At 42.0% G+C, this 22,472-nt stretch overlaps 1 protein-coding gene and 2 pseudogenes across 9 annotated transcripts in view; 2 read left to right on the top strand and 1 right to left on the bottom strand.

Moving 5' to 3' along the window:
• Fras1 (Fraser extracellular matrix complex subunit 1) overlaps window positions 1–22,472 on the bottom strand; it is a 444,408-nt gene that overhangs the window by 237,416 nt on the left and 184,520 nt on the right. For all 9 annotated transcript variants that reach the window (XR_015452892.1, XM_087215885.1, XM_087215884.1 and 6 more), the window contains 6 exons: window positions 22,380–22,472; window positions 9,937–10,096; window positions 8,194–8,327; window positions 3,688–3,771; window positions 2,016–2,117; window positions 1,438–1,629 (listed from right to left, as the gene is read on the bottom strand). Coding sequence is in view for 8 of the 9 variants with exons in the window: in XM_087215885.1 (XP_087072011.1) it covers window positions 1,438–1,629; window positions 2,016–2,117; window positions 3,688–3,771; window positions 8,194–8,327; window positions 9,937–10,096; window positions 22,380–22,472 (765 nt within the window). In the remaining variant the exon portion in view is untranslated. The remainder of the gene's footprint in view (window positions 1–1,437; window positions 1,630–2,015; window positions 2,118–3,687; window positions 3,772–8,193; window positions 8,328–9,936; window positions 10,097–22,379) is intronic.
• On the top strand, window positions 10,427–11,275 carry LOC110349907 (transport and Golgi organization protein 1 homolog; annotated as a pseudogene).
• LOC147827151 (transport and Golgi organization protein 1 homolog pseudogene) lies at window positions 11,212–12,423 on the top strand (annotated as a pseudogene).

The raw sequence follows: 22,472 nt of genomic DNA, 5'->3' as shown, positions 1-22,472 counted from the left end.
ATAAAGAGAAAAGATGGGGGGCAGCCAGAGATGCAACAGTGTTAGTTATAAGATCACCTGAGGGGCATTAAGGCACTCTTCACTTACACAGTTGCTCCCCTTCTCCAAAACAGACAAGAGGACCTGGCTGATGCCACCACTGTCAGTTGTCCCAATGGAGCAGGCAGGCACTTGGACATGCAGTTAACATTGGGGACAGTGAATTAAATCATCGTCTGTGAATGAGACTGTGTTCAGATCTGACTGAAAGTAGGTGGTTAAAGAACCCACTGTGCCAGATCACCTCTCTCCTTTTCCATAACCCTGGCAATAGTAGACAAATGAAAACCTTGGAAAATAAGCCAGCACCCAGAGAGCCAGGCCTCAGCCTGAGAGAGGAAGCAGAGGGCCTCCCTAGGCTTCTCACCCCTGTCCAACCACTCTGACTTCCCTAAAATAAAAAGGAATGAAGAGGTGCCTTGAGGTGGGGGAGTTAAATTTGTGAAAAAGCAAGACCCTGTTTACCTAAATATTTCAGCTCTGCCAAGATCCAGATGTCAGAGAAGCAGTGAAAAATGGCCCAGGGAGTAACCCGCTCATTTGAAAGGCCATTCCTCCTCAGGCTTTGTGCTAGGAGCTGTAGAGGAGTGGAGGAGAGGAACTGGAAAGAAAAACGCCTTCACGACACCCCACACTTCAGAGCTTTCAAGTTTCGTGTCTGTCCAAGTTTACAGCCCTGAGGGAAATTGGAGGGGCAGATGGGAGCAGTCAGGGAGACAGAGACAACTTTAAAAGCAATTTGTTTTGCTAAGGGTCAAAATCGAGTTCACAGGAAAAAAAAAGCAGTTTTCCTAAAATATACATCTATAGCCCAAACAGAGGTTGCTTTGTTGGAAGCTTCTAGAAATTCTGCAGACAGCAGAAGTCAACAGAGGTCAATAGAGTTAATTGTTTATGAGGTCTCCTAGCTCTCTCTTGAAAACAAAACCAAAAACCAGTTTATGTTCTTTCCTGATGCATGGAAGCAGGCCCAGGTGCTGGATCCCCTTCCTGCTCCAGTGGCCAGTGGGGTCTGCAGCAGAAGCCAGGCCCCTGCACACCTGTAGACCCTGTGTCACAGCCAGAGTGAGCTGGGCAGGCCACTAGCACTGAAGTCCAGCTGCACCAACTGATAGACTAATGTGCCATATCATTCCCTTCCCTTTCATGTGTCTGGTTTAGGGCTTCCAACCTGACCAGATGCACAGAGGGCTAAAAGCTACAAGAAGCTGTTCTGAGCTAATCTGAACAAACAGTGACATTCACTTGGCATCGCAGAATCTGAGCTAAAAGGCTTGAAATGTGAGCCACCAACATGGCTGTCTCTTCTGCTGCCAAGAAGTAAGGAACCTGCACAGGCCTCCCTAGGCTGTTGGAAGAAGCTGCTACAGTCCGAATGGAAACTCCTTTGCTTCTTACCTGGGCACACTCCACCTTGGCACACTCTGTAGGCTGACAGGTCACTTGGCCATGGTGACACATGCAGAACTCACAAGGCGAGCCTTTCCACATGTCCTCCTGGTACTGCATGATCCCATTAGATGAACAGCTTCCGGCAGTGGACACACACTCCTCACAGCACTGTGTGGGTCGCCGAACCCTGTTCTGACCCTAAGGAGTAGGGAGTAGAGGGTGGTGGGGAGAACAGGTCACAAGAGACAGTGACAACACTTGACATAAAACACAGATGTGTGCACCACTGCCAGGTCCCTCACCCGAGCGCAGCAAGCCTCCCTCCTCTCAAGCTTCCAGTCCAGGAAGCAGAGCTTCCCAACACTCTGCACACTGTAGAATGCTTGTCTCCCTCCACGGACACACAGGATTAAGAACTGGTTTTTTGTTTTTTGTTTTTTTTTTTTGGCACCGGGGACCGAACTTGGGACCTTGTGCTTGTGAGGCATGGGGCAGAACCACTGAGCTAAATCCCCGGCCCAAGAACTGCATTTCTTAAATGCCCCGAGAATCAAGCTTAGAAAACCAAGCTACATGCTCAGTACCTTCTGGCATCTCAGGGGAGGGCAGTCTTGCTTATGACATCTGATCTTGCCCCGGTCACACATGCACGTGGTACAGGAGTCTTGGTTCCACTGCTCACCATGCTGAGGAAATAAAGGCAGAAAAAAAAGTGGAACATCAGAGGTCAGGCATATCAAATAGAAACCCAGACACATAGGACATGAATTTTTATTACATTTTTTTAATGGAGCCACGTTAAATGTACTCCTGAGAAATAGTACCATTTAGGCAGAAATAGTCTAAGAAAAAATGCCAATAAATGTCCACAGGAACTTTGAGTGAATTTTTATTTAACTATATTCATGTCCTCCTGTGTCAAGCACACAGAGGCCTTAAGAACCCTGGAGTGAACAGGAAGGCCCTGATGGCTGGCTCCTCTCTGGATGCTCTTTAGGTCATCTTTTTTGCCAGGTGACTCAGCACCCACAGCCACATCTGCATTTTCTCTTGCTTCCCTTGGAGCTAGAGCTGTGCATGATTTCAAAGCCACCTGATACTATCTCAAGGGAAGTTTGCTGAAGCGGTGGAAGTCAAAGAAAAGACTTTCCTCCCACCCGTTTCTTCCACCAGCCTGTAGCAATGACTATGTGAGGATGAGTTGTCTGGGCTAAGGAAGGCATCTAGAGGACTTGGGAGATTATTGAGAACCAAATTGATCCACCCTGGAGCTGCCTTTTCTCTGTAATTCTTGTTACATAAGACAATAAATATTATCATTGTAGCCATTTTTAGAGGAGCATTTCTGTTACCTGCAGCTGAAAACATCATAAGGGATACAAGTTCTGTCTTTTCCAGGAGAAATCAGTCTAGCACATCCTGTCCGATAAAAACACCATGCAAGCTGCATATGTGGCTATTGTGTCAGACAATGCACATTCAGCAATAAAAACATCTTCTCCAACGAGTTATTTTACATTCAGTTTTCAAGGGACCTAGCTGGAATTTGTTATACTTCCATCCCTAATACTTAGGTACAGATTCTCTATTGAGAGACATAATCCTGATTTCTACTTAGTCTTCCTGAGAGTGTTGACAAACAAGGGAGGATGCTGGGTTTACTCTTCATGCTCTTTAGAATAATGTGAGCTTCTTTTGGTGCAGCTAGAAACTCCTAAGACAGAACATTCATTCATTTATTCATTCATTCACCTCATTTGTTGAACTCATCTTGGTGTCCTCTATGGGTCTGGCATGGATGTCTCGACTGCTCCAATAGTACTTTCAAGTTCACTTTATCCACCACCACCAGGCTCTCACCTCCCTCTCACACCCCCTTGCTGTCTCTGGATATCAGTGCATAAATTCCAACCAAAGCAGACAAACATTCTCAAAGCCTCAAAGTTCAGTGTAAACTGATAGTGACCAGTGATAGCCCCTTTCTCCCTCCAAGATATGTGAACAGTAAGTTCACCAAGGTTCATGAGCCAGGCAGTGCTTGCCAGCACATTCCTTTACATTTCTAATCCCCTTCAACTTAATTTTCATAAAGCTTTCTGTGAAGAGAAGGGGGCTGTTTAAGTACTGAGTCACTAATTCTGGCAAAGAGCAAGTCATGAGGGTGAGGACGGGTGGCAGCTGGAAGGTGGAGGAAAGATGGGTGAGAAGCTATGCTGCACACCCACATGGGGCACCTCAAGGGTGTATTGAAGCTACCTGGTGTACATGGCCAGCCGCAGAGCAGGATGGTGGAGAGCACTGTGGGCAACACTTTCCAGGGACTCGGATGATGGCTTCATCCTAACGAAAGAACAACCAAAGGAGACATTCATAAACTCCACACTGTAGGAAACTTCATTCACAGCCAACTCATATCCAAACCAGCAATATCCTCTCACATGGCCTTTATTAATCACCTGGGGCGCTGATAAAACATTAACAATGCCAAGGTTGGTGTGACCTTTCAGAAGTTTGGCCTATGTCTTAAGTCTTCTCCTCTTCTAAGAACAGATAAAAGCACAAGCAATAAAAATAATAGAAGCACTTGGTATTTGCCAGGAACTATTCTTAGTGCTTTACGTGACCCTGTGAAGTAGATGCTTTTACTCCTGCTTTACAAATGAGAACAGTAAAGACCAGAGAGGTTGTGCAACTAGCCCAGGGTTATATAGCTGACCTGGTAATGGCAAATGGTAGGTCAAGAATTTCAGAGCACCAACCAAACCAACACTTAAGGACACCCAGACTTTACTTGGGACACCTCTAAACATGACAGTGAAGGTATCGCTTCCTTAATCAGCTACTTCATGATTCTTTTGCATCTTTATATAAACCCACATATTTATATATGTGCATGGGGGTGCTTCACATGGAAAGATTCAGTCACACCTCCAGAAATCTGAAAATAAACCAGTGCAGAGAAATGAGGGTGAGAGAGATTAAAGGCCCAGGGAACCTCCTCTACCTCCCCTATCCCCAAATTCTCAGTTGTGCCACCTCCTAAGCCCCACCAGAGTATCAGACCACTTGTCTCTTCCACTCTGCAAGTTTTCACACAGCAGGCTCCTTATTAAGACCTGAGCTGCTCACTCTGACTTATTAGAGCTTTCTTCAGTAGCAGGAAGGTAGACGAATTAAAAGTAGAGGAAGGAGGGAGAAAATACACCAAGTTTCAATGATTAAGAACTGGTAGATCTTATATAGAAGATAATTCCAAAATGGCATCTTCACTTTCTCTTATGAGAAGCTGAAACTGACATTTATTATCATAATCACTCAGGTACTTATTTTGCAAAATCAAGAAGGCCAATGTACTTGGGATAAAATGGGGTGCGTTATGGCTTGTGCCTAGTTGTCCTCCCAAAATCTCATGCAGTCATAGGTGGGGCTTTTCAGAGGTGGCTGTATCTAGAGTGTGTGATGGTAGGAGTAAGGATGTGATGCTGGGATGGATTGAGGATGCAATGCTAGGATTAAGGGTGTCCATGTACCACCCTGGGGAAATGTAACAGAGAAAAGAGTGTGATCTAATGGATCTAATGTCATTAATGAAAACCAAACTGAAAAAAAATTTAAAAACTAGAATATAGTCTGAAAGGGCACTATAATATTTCAGGGAAAATATGTGAAAAGATACATGCAGGACTGCAGTCACGTTGGCCATTAACTGTCCTCTCTGGCACATATCCCAAGCCCCACAGGACAGGGTCATTAAGATAGCTGGTGCGCCAGCCACTGATAACTGGGCTGTTTCTTAACTGACACTAGACATGTTAATGGGTTTAAGAAAGGCCAGGCACATTTGTCTGGCTTAGCATATAAACACCTTCCTCCTGCCTGAAGGTGCCACCTGTCTTTCTGCTGCCCAAGGACAGCTGTTGTTTGTGAGTCCCCAGTAAACTGTACTTTGTGTGATCCTGGATCTACCTGCCTCTTCCTCCAGTCTCATAGCATCTTCCACCTTTGGCAGCCAGTTCTCATAGGTGACTGAGTTTTTCCAAATTAATACTTCACCTGAAAGATGTTTGAAGTGTAAAGATTTGTTTAAATTCTATGAAAAGACAACAGGGTCAAATTAGCTGCATATAATAGAACGCAAAGGCAGCAGACTTCAGATTGGTGCTCTCTCACATTAAATTACAAAATTTTATGGAAATGAATCCATACATTTGGGATGAGAAAGTATTATAGTTCCCCCAAATGTTAGGCCCCTCTAAATTATCTTTCACGCATATAGGCAATACAAAAATAATTCTCAAACTCTCAGAGGCTCAGAGAACCTACCAATAATTTCTTTCTTTAAAAAAAATCCAAAGGTGAAGTTGAAACTACTCGGATTAATCAATATTGGAATGGGAAAACTGTGATATTAAAAAATCTGTGGCAATATCAAGAACTACTCTTTTCAGACTGAACACAGCATTTAAGGGAAGCTACAAAAAAGTACAGGTCATCCAAACAAAAGTTGGAAGCAGGCAATATCAGTAAGAATTTAAGCTCTTCTTAAGGCAATTTGAACATAAGGAATTTCTCCTTTGTTAGGGATTATCACCAAGCTTTAGAATATGATTATAGCTATGCAAGCACATTTGCCTATCAAGAGACTGAAATAAATTACCAAATAAAAGGAATTTTTCCATGGTCTTTTTGAACAGTGGAAATGAGCAATCATTTTCTTTCCACTTTCCAAACTTTCCTTAATGAACACATTCCTTTTATAATTTTTTTTAAAACTCTTACACTACAAGTCATGAAACCTTGAAGATGGGTCACCAATTTTTTTAGAGCTCAGCCCTGGAAGATACAATTCAACTGATGAACTTGTGTTTTTCTTACATTTAATGAACTAATGCATATAAAATATGACCAATCATGCTCAATGATGTTAGCTTATTATACATTAATACTGTGTAACTCCTCATTTGGGGAGGCAAGATAGTGTAATGGTTGGAAGTGTGAGTCAGCATGGTCTTTGGAGGCTGTGATGTAGAACTGCACGTTGGTTACAGGGCTGACCCTCCCTAACTGCGTCACCTTGAGCAAGCTACACTCTCCATACTTCAGTTCATCGCATAAAATGTGGACGATAATAACAGTTTCTGCTTCAAAAGGCTGTAATGAGAATTACAAAGCTCTTAAAACTAATGACTGGCACATATTAATCACCCCAAATTCAGTGTTGCTGGTAACGAGGGCTGTGATGATAGTGATGGGGTGACGTGTTACATCAATATAACACTAATTCTACACAGCACCCCTTTATATCTTTGGAACACTCAACATTTAATAGTGATATTAAATCAAGGAAAATGTTCTAAATGATCTGACAGTCGGGTTTTTAAAAAATATGTCAAGGCAAAAATAGGTTTAATAATACAAGAGTGGTTGAGATCAATCTTTTTCCAAGTCTTGAGAGTGCTTGCATCTCAATTAGCTTTAAAGTATGGTACCAAATTTCATCTTTTTACATTAATTATGTACATTGATGCAAACTATAAGTCAATACTGTACATGAAGCAAGAGTTCATGCTTGGTGCTTTTTGCAAATAAGAAACAGTGCTTTCAATTATTTTAATAGCTGGTCCCCTAATATATAATGTGTGGTTGAGTTTTTGAAGATTTAAAGCAGAACATCTTCAGTGAGGTGTTCCCTCTATTTCTCCTCCCCATTTCCCTTATTGTCTTGTTCTTTTAATTACCTTTCCCATACAAGAGGACTAAGCCCCAGGAAGAGTGGACCAGAGTGCAAGGCCAACAAGAAGCTCATCTGTAATCTCCAAGCAAGGGCAAAGCCTGGTGATGAATTGGGAGGTGAGACATCCGCACAGTAGTTGGTGTGGTATGGGTAATACAATTGAGTCTTTCAATTAGATACATTTCCCCTTTATCTGGCATTTAGCATTTCTTGTCTAATTGCCTTTTGAATGCATTTAAAAATATTGCCCAATTGTCACAATATGCTATGTTATTGATTTTGTTTTATTTGACATAAAGTACTGCTTTGTATCAACTAAATGTTGGCTTCCAGCTTTTTCTTAGATCAAAATGAGCTATTTTTCAACTGGAGGCAAAACTCCTTTCACAGTTATCTGTCAACTGCCATGGAACATCCACAGGAGCCTCTGGAAGAGCAAAAAACTATAAAGTACCATGTATACTACATTTATTTGCAATTGATTTTCTCTTCTGAATTTGTGTGAAGAGCCTAACATTTTGAAAATCAGATCAGCTTTATATGAAGAACAAGATCCAATAACATCCCCAGAGAAAACCCTTTGATAATTTAAATCATTATCCTATAATAATTAAATTGTGTACATCTGGATAATCATGTTCAAAGATGTGTATATGTCTAAACAATCAGACTGTACCGATGCACTGAAAAACAACAGCAAACCTGATCATATTACCAAAATTTCCAGATGTTTAGCTTTACATTTTTGGAACATCTGTAATTCAAGCTGGAGGCTTCCTTGTGTGTACCCACAAGGCTCAATTTCATTATGTAACAATTAGCCTAAATGGGTGGTAATTAGACCTATCTGTTTCTCCTACAGGGAAAAAAACATCTCAGAGCTGGTCTCTAAAAGAACTGTATAAGAAAAACAAAACAGCCCTTGACTCTCATTTCTAGGGCTTCCAAGGCCACCTGACAAAATCTCAGCACACTTGAAGTTTTTGAGTTAGCCTATGAAAGCTGTACTCTGGGGGTATTGCCCATACCTGGTTACAAAACAATGGCTGACACTGTACTGTGAAGCACTGGGTGACCCCATCTTGGCACATGCACTTGGCACAGCAACTCAGCTGCCAGTCCTCCCCGTCCTGATACACATGGCCTTCGTGGGAACAGGGCTCTGGAAGGCAGAAGGAATGAGGATTAGCAGGAGGGCTGCAAGTGCAGATCTCAGTTCCTGCTGTGGAGTGTGCCCGGGCCAGGGCCACAGAGCACAGAAAGAGCTCCTTCTGGGGTTTAATGCCCTGCAGTGGCTGTGCAGACATCTCCAAATCCATGCTTTCTAAGTGGAGTCTAGTAGAGCTTGGAGCCTCAGCTCATGCATGGCACCATCTCCCACAGGTTTCCCAGGATAGGCTGACAGTGGCCTGTCCCTAACCTCTGCCTAGTGAACGCTGTCACCTTCCACCTATATCAGGACCTTGGTGTCTGGAGGATACCAGGAGGGTGCCTGTGCCCCCGCCCCAAGTCACAGGGTAAGCCTTGGAGTGCCTGGGGGTCTCCACTCTTTCTGCAGTATCCTTAGGCCTGAAGGGGCACAACTGAATACCAAGCAGAGAACATGACAGGCTAAGAGAGACAATAGAAACAAAGCAATGACTTTTGAACAAGGAACCCTGCCTTTTCACAAATTATGCAGTTGGCCCAGGTAACCCTCCAGTCTCTCAAGGCAGAATGCTTCTCTTGTATCTTTCTCATGGAGGGTCAGTAAGAAAGCCTCTTAGGAACAAAGAAAGAATCCCACAAACTGGGTCGCACCCCCTAACCACCTCCCAGTGTGCTACTCCTATATTTTCACTTGCAGGGTTATTTGGCCTAAAGCAGCCAACAGCCTTTTTCTGGTGGGTGATATCTGAAATGCAGAAAGCAAAAGTTCTACTTTATAATTTCCTGAGCGTACATTCAAATCCCTGGAACAATTCTCCAGAGCAAAGGATTGCTAGGAATGGGATAATGGGATTGGAAAGAAAACAGGGATATTTTTAAAAGGGAAAAAGCAAGAAGAAAGTATAGGTTCCAGGTGCAACTGAATAAAAGAAGTATTCTAGATATCATGTTAGGAGAGAGCAGAATGCAGCAAGGACAATGATTCCTCTTTATCATTAAAGCCATGCTATTTAGTACAAAAATGGAAGGGGACATAGATCTCTAAAATGGGATTAAAAAGGCACATGGACCAACCATGGATTCCAAGGAGGAGCCTGGAAGCCAGCCCAGCCCCTGGCTTGCTGGTGACTCAGTTGGTAGCAAAAACCTCTTCAGTGAGGATGCAAAAAGGACAAATGAAAGACCTCCTTGCTGTGTTTGTCTCAGAGGAAGACACTGCTTTATCCCCAAGACCAGCCAGCAGAACTAGCTTGGCCAATGCTATCTTGAGAACAGACTTCATCATCCCTCTGCCCACCAAGGGGGCAGGATGAACCATCTTTGCCTTATGGAACCTTCTTTTCCTTATCCCTCTCAGGAGCTGTAAATCCAGAAGGCTGCATCTGGCCAAGGTAAAATAAATAAATGAGAACCTCATGGAATCCTAAGTTTGGAATGAAATTTAAAGATTTGCTCCCATCTCTCTCTCCGAAACTTTGCTCCTGCCGAGTGCAAGGCTACCTCTTGTTTCCAGTAAGGAATGGGGAAGAGATCTTCGTGCCACACTGAACAGGAAAGGTAGGTGTTGAAATACTCTGTCACTGCAAAGGCAAAGAGGGTCCTTTCTGCAAGCTTATACTCACTTCCAGGGCCCACACAGACTGGGCAGCAGCTTCCTTCAGGGGTGAATTCCAGCTCCTGCTGTCCACATGACAGTGGTGGGCATGGCTGAGAGGTGCATCTTACTTCCCCATGAGTGCAGGAGCATACACGACATGGGGGAGAGGCCCACTCTGTGCCATGCTGTGTGCCGGAGGAAGAAAAAGAAAAAGGAGGTTAGTTCCAGAATTCAGGCCTTCGCTGGCCAAACAGAAACAAAGCTGCTCTCTTCCAAACTGAGGGTGGAGCTTGGGAAAGGTGGGAGAAAGCTCTCCGCTTATAAGGCTGTCAAAAGGGTTTGCAAAGCTCTAGGCTGGAGACCAGATTACACATGGGCTTCACTTTCACTTATCCCTTAAATATTGTATTTGAAAGTTTCAAAAAAATAACCACAAATAAAATGGTGCCAATCCCATCATTAAAAAATTCTATAGGTTGATTTGCGTTACTCCAAGGGAAGAGCAGAAAGCACCAATGGCCAGCAAGGTAAAGTTCATTTCGGTGTCCAGAGCCCTCCCCCATGATTCCTCTGCAGAAGGAACTGGCAGAGATCTGGGCATCCTGTACTGTCCTGAGTGGAAGTATAGTCAAGGCAAAGCTGCCTTATACAATGGACTCTGTGTGCCACTGTGCCTGCTGTCACTGCCAGGGACCTGGAGCTGCTATAGAGGACCCCTGTCAGTCCTCTACATGGCCTCATAGCCAAGCTCCTAGAGCTGGTTGCTACATAGCCTGATGATGTGTAGCCTGGGGCTGATTTTTACAGACTCCCATGGATACCTGTGCTTCTTGCTTTCTTGAGAACTGTTCTTGCTGTAAAGGATAGATTGTATCAAGTCACTGAACAGCAACTTTCTGAAAAGGTGAAGAACATCATGAAATTGTTAAATTATGAACCAAAGATCAAGGAGTCAAAAAAGCATGTTGAAGAGACCAAGAAACCATATATTCTCTGTAATAAAGCAATGAAATATGATACTTGAAGAAATCAAGATACTTGAAGAAACTAATGAAATTCTGGGTGACATAGCTAAAAGTTTTTGTGTTATGTTAGGATCTGACAGAGAACAGAATGTCGAAAATCACAATTTGGTATTGGAAAACAAGAAATCTACAGGATCTGGGCATGGTGGGTATAATCCTAGCACTCAGGAGGCTGAGGCAGTAGGATCACTGCAGATTTGAGGCCAGTCTGGGCTACATAGAGAGACCCTGTCTCAAAAAAAAAATCTATAGAAAAATTAAAGGATATTATTTCAATGAATGCTGCAGGACTGCCCTTGATAAAGCTTAGTGAAGAGAAGGTGAAGTCTGAGTGCTGCCAGGTTCAAGAAGAAAATGCTGGGGCCAGAGATTTAGCTCAGTGGTGCCACATCTGGCAAGCACAAGGTCCTGAGTTCCATTCCCAGTACTGAGGGGAAAAAAAAAAGAAGAGGAGGAGGCGGAGGAGGAGGAGGCGGCGGAGGAGAAAATGCTAGGCTTAAGAAGAAGCAGTTGCAACAGAAAATTGAAGACTGGAAGAAGTCACATGACAGAGCTTAGCAGCAGATCAAATTCTTCAAGAAGTCTCAGATTCAGAAGTAGCTCTTACGAACATGATATTAGTGCTTGAATTAATTGCACTTCACAGGTGAACCGGTGAGAGTATAGGTCTGAATCTGAGGGTCAAAATAAAGGAGGAAATGGGTCAGATGAATTAGCAAATGGAGAAGTGGAAGGTGGCCAGAGTGAGATGGAAAATCAAATTAAGGAAATGATAGATGTCTTTGGGACATAAACTGCAATGTCTTTAGTTAAAGAGGAGCTAGAACTTTCACAACTTAAACTCAGAGCCTCCGTGTCCACTAAATGGACTGGAAGATCAAATAAAGAAATTGAAAAATGACCACAGCTCACTGCGGCCTGCCAACACTGGGCTGGAAGAAGAGTCAAGAACCCTGCACAGAAGGTGGAGATTCTGAAAGTGGAATTCTACCAGCAGAACATGGCTCTGCCTGAGCACTGAATCAGGAAGAATATGAGCAACATGAGAGAGAGCAGCTACTGTTGGCTATAGATGACAGGGTGGTCATGGTTGCAGAGGAAGTAAAAGTGTACAAGTGGCAAATGGAAGAATTGGAGGAAGGATTAAAGCCGGATGTAGGGCACACCTGTGATCCCAGCAATTGGGAGGATGAAGCAGGAGGCTCACTACAGGCCAGCCTGGGCTACATTACATAGCGGGTTCAAGGCCAGCCTGAATTTGTCACAGAACAAACAAACAAACCAAACTTATTGGAAATGACCAGAAAGGTGGCAATGTGGGAAGATGAACTTGTGATTGTAAAACCAATGTCAGGAAGACCAAATACACAGAACCCTCCCTGGAGAGGGCCACTGAGCTAGATCGGCTCCCCTCTGCTCATCACGGAGCCTCCCAGGCAGCCTCTTGACTGCTACTTTCAACCAAATAAATATGGCTGAAAGTGAACTTTGCCAGGAGCTGGACCTTTACTGGGTCCTTGATGGTTATCTGAAGTCTCTGGGAATCCCTGTGCCTCTGGTCCAGCTCCCGTGATGAACGGCAGCTCCAGAAGTTCTTTTCTGGTGAAGGTGATGGATGAGGGCAAGGTGAACATGGCCACAAGAGGGTCCCCCATTTCCCAAGGGTGCCACTCATGGGCCCTGCCTTGTTGACCATGGACCACTGCCTCAGCTCTGTGGGCCTTTCGGGGTTGGCCATTTCTTGCACCTCCTTCTGAATCTGGTCTTGGCTTGTGTTCACCACTAGGCCCATGGGGTTCTGCACTGGGCACCCACTTGCAAGGCAGGCCCCCCTCAACACCTGTGGGAGTTGTCTAGGACACACACCGTTTAGGCCTCCAGGTTTGGTCCAAGAGAGCATTTTCTTCCTGGCCCACATTTACCACCCATACCCTCTTAGGCCTCAGGATCACCCCCCAGCAGCTGCTGCAGGAGACTTAGCGCCTTCAGGCCCCAGAGCTGAGACCCCACCTTCCCTCCCAGCCATGGCTAAGACTGGTCAAAGGTTTGGAGACAGAGCCCATAACTCTGACCTCAGACATTTAGTTAGAGAGGAAGTGGACTATGCATTGTTCCTGATGGTAAAGTTCCCATGGGCTTTGAAATCCAAAAGTTTGTTTTAAAACATGTGTTTTTAGTACTAAATTACCTTGGGCAATATCCACTTTTGAGCCAAACAGTTAAAAAAAATGTCATTTTCCCCTCCAAAGGTCACCTCTTAAGATAATATCCTTCCAGCTTTGAAATGTACAGTAACAAATACCTGTGTTTTAGGTCACGTAGAATATATAATTGCTTACTTAGGATGTCATAAAAATGAACATTTCCTGGGGAAATGCTTTAAGAACACATATTTCCTTATCCTCTTTAGTGTGTACCAGTTGGATACAGAGCAATGGTGTTGATAAGCTTGACCCCACCCCGTATCTGGTGGCAAAGCCCATTACTTAAGAAGTGTTTACTCAAAGATCACCCAACTATCTCCCCTCTTGATGAAGTCTTTTGTAGTAACAGGTAATAAAAATTTGTTGATTAAAAAAATTCTACAGTACCCAAAGTAAAACACACTTATATATTCATTGCATTCTTTAATTTACAATGACAACCCTGACACCGCCCCCCCCCCCCCAGGTCTCACTGTGTTTCCCAGGCTGGCTTCAAACTCCTGGGCTCAAGTGATCCTCCTGTCTCAACCTTAACTTCCTGAGTAGCTGGGAGTACAGGTGCATGCTGTGGTACTCAGCCTTTCTCTTCCTGTTCTTTCTCCTCCTCCTCTTCTTCCTCCTCCTCCTCTTTTTCTTTTTTGTGATGCTCGGGATTGAACCCAGGATCTCACAACTGTTAAGCACGTGATTTACCACACTAAGTTATTTCCCCAGCCCACCAGGTTCTACCATTTTCAATAGCTGCCACTTTTATCTGTCTTCTCTCTCTCCTCCTTCCCTCCCCCTCTCCCTCTTCCTCTCCCCAGTCTTAGTGAACATGGGGTGGTCAGCCAGAGACACTGGCTCTCTCACAAAGTACACAGCAAAGACACTGCCAGTGAGGTCGCCCACCCACACATGTAGAATGCTCCTGACCCAGCATTCTGTCAGAGCCAGCATTTTGTCAGTAACTTAACAGACCCAGGTTTAGAGCCATCTTGTGATCTGTCAAGTACACAAAGTATCTAAATGAGCCACTCTCAGAGAGATGTAGAAAGAACTGGCATGTAAAAAGCTACAGCCAAGTTGAGTGATTAGGGAAATAGCTGCCTAAGTATATTTTCTCACTTGCAGAATGGAGCGATGGTGGCCTCTCCTAAGATATAGGGAAGAATTAGTTTAATAAATAATTATCATTAAGCTTTCTTTCTGCAATATTTTCTTAAATATGGGAACCTGCTCCCTGTGCTTCTATTAAATCTAACATACAATGGGTATCTGATTCAGCATTAATCATATATGAACCTTTATTTAAAAATTACACCTTCTAGGCGCTCAGTCACCTAAAAATAATCTGGGGATCACAGCTCAATGTGTCACTAAGAAACATAAAATAAGCATCCTCTTACTTCTCCTCAAATTCTCATGGAATAGTTTTTCATTTCTCTCAAACACAAAGTGGCTCTGTCCTACCTAAACAAGTCAGTACTCCTTTGTGCTGTAGATTGCTGCCGGGTTGCAAACATACCAAGCCTAATAGTATGCAATTAACTGGGTTATTATTGTAACAAGGCAGTCACAGTCCTCCAATGATTTGGGAATCCCAGGGCAGTAATGCACATGAGCATTGAGTCAAGTGAACCAAGGTTTGGTCTCCTGCACATTTTCACGTCCCAGCTCAGCCTCTCCTGCCTTGAGGATTGGAGTAGGTGATGAAATATTTGTGTATCTCAGTTTCCTTGTCTATAAAATGGAAATGGCATGACAACATCCCTTCACTGGGTTCTTACAAGGGTTCAATGACAGTGTGAGAGAGCCAGCAAGGGGTGTGGCACACACAGAGTTCTCACTCCAGATAGAGCAGGGTTTGCCCCAGGCCAGGGCAGAAGGGACTTGAAGAGATGTTGGCCAAAGGGCACAGCTTTTAGTTCTGAGAGAACCAGTTCAGGGATCCAGTGTACAGCATGGTGGCAATGGATGTCATGCTGATTAATCTTCATGGTCAATTTGACTGGATTAAGAGACTCCTGGAGAGGTGATTTAGGTTGTGAAGCCACTGACCTCACTGATGCATTAACCCATTGATGAGTTCATAGCTCAATGGGCTATTAGAAAGTTGGTTTGGAGGAAGTGGGTCATATCTGGTCCTTGGCCCCTTCCTCTCTGGCTTTTCCTCTGTGCTCTGCTTCCTGGCTGTCTTGAAGTAAGAAGCTTGGTCCATCTGCCCTTCTGCCATTATGTTTCTACCTTGGAACCAATGAACCATGAACTGAAACCTCTGAAACCACCTTGAACCAAAATAAATCTCTCCTCCTTTAAGCATCAGGTGTCAGGTATTTGCTGACAATGGGAAAGCTGACCAATACAGATGTTTTGTTAATTAATTTCATTGCTGTATCATTATAGATTGTCTGTCTAACCATCACAATGAATATCCATAATGTATTCAATTTTTATTCCATTAAATACTTTTTAGAAGCCAGAAAGATACCCAAACCCCTCCCAGGTGTCTACTACAAGAGCTCCTAGCCTTGCTCCCTTTGCATACTTTTGTGCTAAGTATGAGTAGTAAGACAGACATGGATAATGCAAAGGCCAAGTCCTTTTCCATCAATTTTACTCCTGCTATAATCACATCTAAAACTTCAATTTTAGTACAGCATATAAATGGGCAAGTCTACAAATTATGGGCTAGTAAAAGACAAAGGACCATTGACCTTTATGCTTAAAATGGTCAAAAATAAAAGCAAAGGAAGTTCTTATAAAAGAAAAATTGATAGGTTCTGATTAATTAAAACTTTTAAACCCATTGAGGAAGGGCACAGGGAGGGAAAGGGAAGGGGAAGTAAAAAGAATTAAGATATGTTAAGCACATATACCAAATCCCTACAATAATGTAATCATTATGTACTGCAAACATGTACTAAGGAAAACTTTTAAATTAAAAAAATACATTGTAAACAAAATTAAAAGTCAAACGACAAACTAATAAATTTCAAATGTATTAATTAGAATTCTAATATGTCGAAGCACTTATAAGCAATAGGAAAAGACAAATATCTCATAATAGCATTAAGCTTATGGAATGCTCAATTTTATTAACTGCATAGAAATATTAATTAAAATAAAAATTGAATAACTTTTTAAATGTCCAACTGGGAGGAGAAATTTCAGTGACATGGGGCTCCCACACACAGAGCCTCTCTTCACTATAGTGCACAGAATAGCGCAAGCAGGTGGCGCCCAGCCACGGCAGTCACACTTGAAAAGAGAACCCTCTGTGTGGGAGGTTCCCGTGTGGACTCAGACCATTTAAGATGGGATTTTAGCAACTTCAGGTGTCACAGCTTCAACACTCAAAATCTTTGGATACTTTGTCCTACTAATTTACATCTAGATGCTTTAAAATTAGTAATTTCATTTTTAAAAAGTTATCTGAAGAAAATGATCAATGACATACAAAAAGGCTTAAATAGAAGGAATGCCATCTTATTCTTTACAAGGAAATGGGAAATATTTTAGTGAAAACTGATAGTACCCAGATGCCTAATGATAGGAAATAATGTTCTCTAAGAATATCCTAGAGAACTATCTATAATATAATGTTATATAAAAGGGTAGGACATAAATGATATACACAGCATAATTCTAATTATGTTAAAACATATATCAACATGTATTACCTACCTACCTATTTCCTCTGCCACTCCACTGTCCCTCAAACAACTCAAGAAAATATTAACAGTGGTTTTCAGAGTACTGTAATTACTGTGGATTTTTTTTTCTTTCCTCTTTTTTACTTTTTCCTCTTTTTACTTTTCCTCTTTCCAAATATTCACCATAAAAATTTTTCTATTTTTGTCATCACAAAGGAAATTACTGTTTAAAATATGAATCACTGATATTTCTTTAAAAAGTCAAATTTGAAAACTATATGAGACAACTTGAACTATTTTACTTTGTTAGGAGACAACTAAACAGCTAGACATTTCTGTTCATTAAAATAAAAGCTTGTTTTTGTTACTACTAAAAACCAATGAGTATTATTTCTAAGATATTTGAAATCACACTACACCTTTCAGACAGAGACCAGAAAAATTGACTACAATAACAACCTGTCAATCACCAGGGATCTTCAGCTGCAAAATAAGAGGGCTGTGTTAGTGAATGACATCAGTACTCGTGTGCTCTATGATCACATGAATCTATTATCTCACTCAAGAGATATAAAACTAAACAATGGATTCTCCCATCCAGTAACCTTGGGAATTTTGAGACTAACAGAAAACATTCAGTAGGGAGACTTCACTGCTTGATGCCAAAGCCACAGACACAGCTCCGAGATCTGAAGCATGCAGCACCATGGAAGTGAATTATTCCCTCACCTCTCTCCAGGGGACAAGTCACAGAAGTCCCCTTCATTTTTATCTCCTAGTCCTATCCCCAAAGAGTGGCACCTCCTTTCCTGGAGTATTCTTAGGACTGATAATGAATGCAAAGCACTCAGCCTAGAGATCAAGGGGTTCAGCACACGCCAAGTTTTATTTATCCATAGATAAATGGTTGCTTAGTGTTCTTCATACCCATTTGCAAAAGCATTATTTTTAATAAACATTGTGGCAGCAAAGAGAGATTTGTTAAATCAAAGAATAATAGATGCACAAAGCAATGCTCCCCCAAGACCAGGCTAGCTGTACCATCTTAACCTCATTAATACCCTTTTGAAAGCAGGAGATTTTGACAGTAGGTAAAAGCAAATACTGCAGACATGTTAAAATATATTCTTCCACATAGCCAACTAACAAGTCTGGGCAGTTAACATAAGCTCAGAAGATAAGGTCATAAAGCATTTGCCTGGCTTCTGATAAAACAACAACAACAACAACAAATAATTTTTCTTCATATAATTTATTCCTGTTATGAAGTTATAAATCCTGAATGCTAAATATCTGAGAATGTTGTATGAATATAACTATGTTCTTTACATTGAGGAGAACAAGGCTGCAGAATTCAATATTAACTTCTTCCCTTGCATATATGAATTAGTTCTCCTCTTAGCCTACAGACAGGCAAAGCAAGGGTCCTGTCCTGCTCTACTCAGTGGCACGCAGCACCAGGGCACCATCTGCCATTGCCTTTGTCCCAGTGAATCTTCACTGTCTTTCAGACTTGAAATTTCTGGGTGTTAGGATTAAACTGGTGAAAGGGGATTAATGATCCTTTTGCTGCCTTTTCATGAGTTGATGTGGGGAGGAAAGGACAGGAAAAGAAAAAGCACTCAGACAACTTTTCAGAAAAACACATTTGAAGCTTGTCTCTCTGTCTGGTTGGCAATGTTGGCACAGACCCAAAAGTGAGATTTGGAAAAGATAGCATTGAGAAGGTCCTAAGGAAACAGTCTGTAATAAAACTACACAACACTCTCAAAAGTCTCATAGGCTTTCCTCGGGTTCAGGAAAGATCCTGAGATGGGTCTTATGATTGTTTGTTTGTTCTTTGTTTGGGACAGGGTCTTGCTATGTAGTTTAGGCTGGTCTTGAATTCACTTTGTGCTTTGAACTCCTGACAATCATAGGTATGCACCACCACACGGGGCTGAGGTTTGTCTTGATTGAGGGGTCACCAGTGGCCTAAGATTCTGGGTTGAAGGAGCATAAGTGCCTCTGGAAAGCCTCAGTGTGTCACTCAAGGGCAACTCTGAGCTCATCACACCTTTTTAAAAAATTACTTCCTTATTTATTTTGATGCTCAAGTTATCCTATTATTTATCTTGATTCCCAAACTTCTTTATTGGCAGAGCCTCCAAGCTGGCTCTATATCTCTTTTTTTGTTCCCCCATTAAGTTTATTGGTTCATTTTTGGTATAAAATACAGTTACATTCATCATTGGGATCTTGTACCATTCCATGAGTATCTTGGTTCTTATTTTTTCCCCTTCCCTTGCCCTCCCTTCATCCCCTCCACCCTTCCCTATTTGCAAAGACTTTGTTTCCATTTTTTTCCTTTTCTCATATTTTTTCTTTTCCCTTCTTTCCTTTCCCCTACCCTGCCCACTTCTCCTACTCTTTTAGACATTTTCTTCCTATTACACAATATCAATTATACATGTTTTAAATTACAATATCAAGATCTAGGAGACATTACCACAGATTTTACAGAATTTAAAAGGATATAGAAAGCATATTACAAAAATCTTTTTTGAAATAAATTTGACAACTGCTAAGAAGTACCCTGGAAGAAAAATTAATGAAACTAACTCCGGAGGAAATATAAAATTTGAATAGCACCTATTAAAGAAAGTATATTCCTAGCTTGAAAAATTACCTATATGACAAAAGCAGGCTCATATACATTTTAACTGATAAATTACATCAAACATTTAAAGCAGAAAAAAGAAGAACACTTCTCCCCTCATTTTAGGAAATCAGTATTGAGCTAATACTAAAACTGGATAAAGATAATAGAAGAAAAATGTATGAACATAGATAAAAATTTGTTTAACAAACAAACTATTAGAAGTTAGATCTGGCAGTATGTAGAAAGTGGTTTTGTTATAGGGATGGCAGTGTTGGTTCAGCATTGGAAGATACACCCCCAAAAGTCATTGTTTTAACAGAGGAAAGGAAAAAGCCATATGATCCTGTCACTAGTTGGAGAAAAAGTATTGGACTAAATGCTACAGCTGTTTATGGTATGTGAGCTCATCATATCTTTGACTTTCCAGGATTACATCAGTTGAGTCCTCTCTGGCCACACCCAAGCCTCTGCCAAGTCTGTCCTTTAGGGCCAAACTTCCTCTTCAGGCCCCTTCAATTCCCCCCCCCACCACAGCCAGTTACTTCACAGCTATGGGGGGAACTTTTCCAACCTTCCCTGTGGGATAGGAGCCACAGGCCAGAGAGAGGGTGAATGCTGTTGCGGGTGTGGGATGTGCCCTAGAAACTGCTTCTCAAACAAGCTGAAAAAGCAAAAAAGAAAAGGTTGAAAGACTCAATAGAAAAACCTAGCGATGCAAAGGAAAAGGCAGGAGTCAGTCCAAACCAGAAAAGTTCTCAAACCACTCAAGAAAATGAATACCAAGAGGGAACTGATGAGCACCTGGGGATGTTATGAAAGAGAGGAAGGAAGGACAGGAAGACAAAGACCATAAGAATTTTAATTTAAGTTTAAAATGAGAAGATTTGGTTTCACCTCAAAACAATCAATCTCCAGCTCTATTTGAAGAGGCAGACCACCAGAGAGCTCCTCCAAAAGCTACACTTGTCAAAATTCAGCCTTTTCCTCAGTTACACCAAGTACCAGAAATATAATTACATTTTCTGAGGGAATAAATGTTAAAAGTGCATGAGAAAAACAATACATAGGCCTGTTTTTACTCAGTTTAGAGCTTGTTTCATTGCTTGACAGATTAATGCAGAAGAGGGGAACTGGAAGGCAGGCAGAGAAAAGGACCACCCAGAGGGGACTTTCTGAATACTCCCAGCAAAAGCAGGAGGCAAAGGGATTTCTAACAAACCTGTGCAGATCTGTGGTTTTACAAATCCCCAGGTCAATGGCCAGCATGCCTTTAAGATGAAGACATGGAAAAGGTACAGAAAGAGTCACCTAGATCATGCATCAATGTTTATTGAGCACTTACTTTGGGAAAAGTTCAGTGCCAAGTACCAGGTTAGATAAGAGGCATGGAAAATTATTACAAAGATATAGAAAATATTGTTAGTGTTCTCAAGTGTCTTAAATCAAGACAAGAAGATTGTTTACATGCACAAATACAACATAAGAAAGCAAACAACAGAGTTAGTAGAATGCTCCACGTGAAGACTTACTGAAGTCTTATTGCACATGTTCCTGGTACCAAATTTTTTTGAAATGTCTGTTTTTTTCTCCCTAGATTGAATTTATTTTGGCTCTGAACACCTCCTTCATTTAAAAGATTCAGCATGGTGTTTTTCACCTGGAACCATACAGCTGTTCCAATCATTATGAGCTGGCATTATTTCTACCACCCATCAGCCCCAGAGTCAACTCCATTTCACCAGGATCCTTCTTCTGTGTCAGTCAAAAGTGACATCACCCTACTGAACAGACTTATCAAGGAGTTCACAGTGACAGGTGGCATGCAGACCTTCCCAACATAGATCCTGCTTGGGTGTCTTTCAGCAACTCATTGTACAGAAGAGAAAGAGCGGCTTCCTCACGTAATTAGGAGACCGTGACTCAAAGCAGATGAGCTGGTCTTTCAGGGAAATAGGCACTGCACTCACTGAGCTTTGGGCACACACAGAACAGCAGCCTAGAGTGGACAGTGAACCCTGCCAATGATGCTTTCTCCTGAGCAGGTGAAGACACTAACTTGGAGTATCAGGTGGGAGCTGAGGATCGCAGCAAAGAGCCTTGCTCTATCACATTCACCTTTACCTGTTGCCACAGGACAGCATTTAAGTACGACTGGAAATGGATTATTTTCATCATTTCTACTATAAACTTTTAGATCGATACTTAATATCTCTAAATTAATCCTAGAAGATCTGGAAAGAGAAAATACAATTAAGAAAAAACTTTAGGATCGATTTCCAGTCTGTAGTTCTTAACAGGCACGGGAAAGGTAGTGCATAAGTATTTTGCACCTAGGGAAAACATGGCCAATCCTGCAGATATTTCTGGCTGTCATGACTGAAGGTTGCTTGAGGCACCCAGCTGGTGGAGGCCAGGGAGGCTGCTACACATCCTTCTGTGCACAGAACAGCCTAAAGGGTCCACAGTACTGAAATGTAGAAACTCCATCCTAATAGAAAGAGCTTGAACTAAAATCAAAAGACCAAGGATCTAGGCCAAGTTAGACCACTACTTAGTAATACAACACTGGCAAGTACCTTAAACCCTTTGCAATTCAATTTTTTTTTTATCCTTAGTATGGGAGTACTATCTCCTCATAAGCTCAAGGTTGTTTATAACTATCAAATGAAAAACGATATGTACTACTCCAAAGGAAGAGAGTACTTTCATCACTCAATACCACAACTTCTTTCACATCAACAATCTCAGACTATGCTTTAGACAGACAGAAATTCAATCCACAAATATTTATGTAGGGCCTATGAAATAAATAAGACAGTTTTCATCTTACTCAAGATACCTAAATGTGTATACTCAGAGCAAAAAAAAAAAAATGTCTCTCATTAACTCAAGCTTAATATTCAGCTATCTCCCCTTCATGATCTACAGATAAACAATGCTGGGTCACAAAATACAATACTTACCTCGTGGATTTTCTCTTCATGGTGACAAGATCCAGGGGTCCTTGACACACACTCCGGGCAGCACTGGTTGGCAGCTATTTGCAGCACTTCTCC

This window comes from Heterocephalus glaber, unplaced genomic scaffold, assembly GCF_053883595.1.
Source record: "Heterocephalus glaber isolate CG9 unplaced genomic scaffold, H.glaber_assembly_v1.0 deba00001454, whole genome shotgun sequence".
Taxonomy (NCBI): Eukaryota; Metazoa; Chordata; class Mammalia; order Rodentia; family Bathyergidae; genus Heterocephalus; species Heterocephalus glaber.
This window is presented reverse-complemented; position numbering and strand designations above follow the sequence as displayed.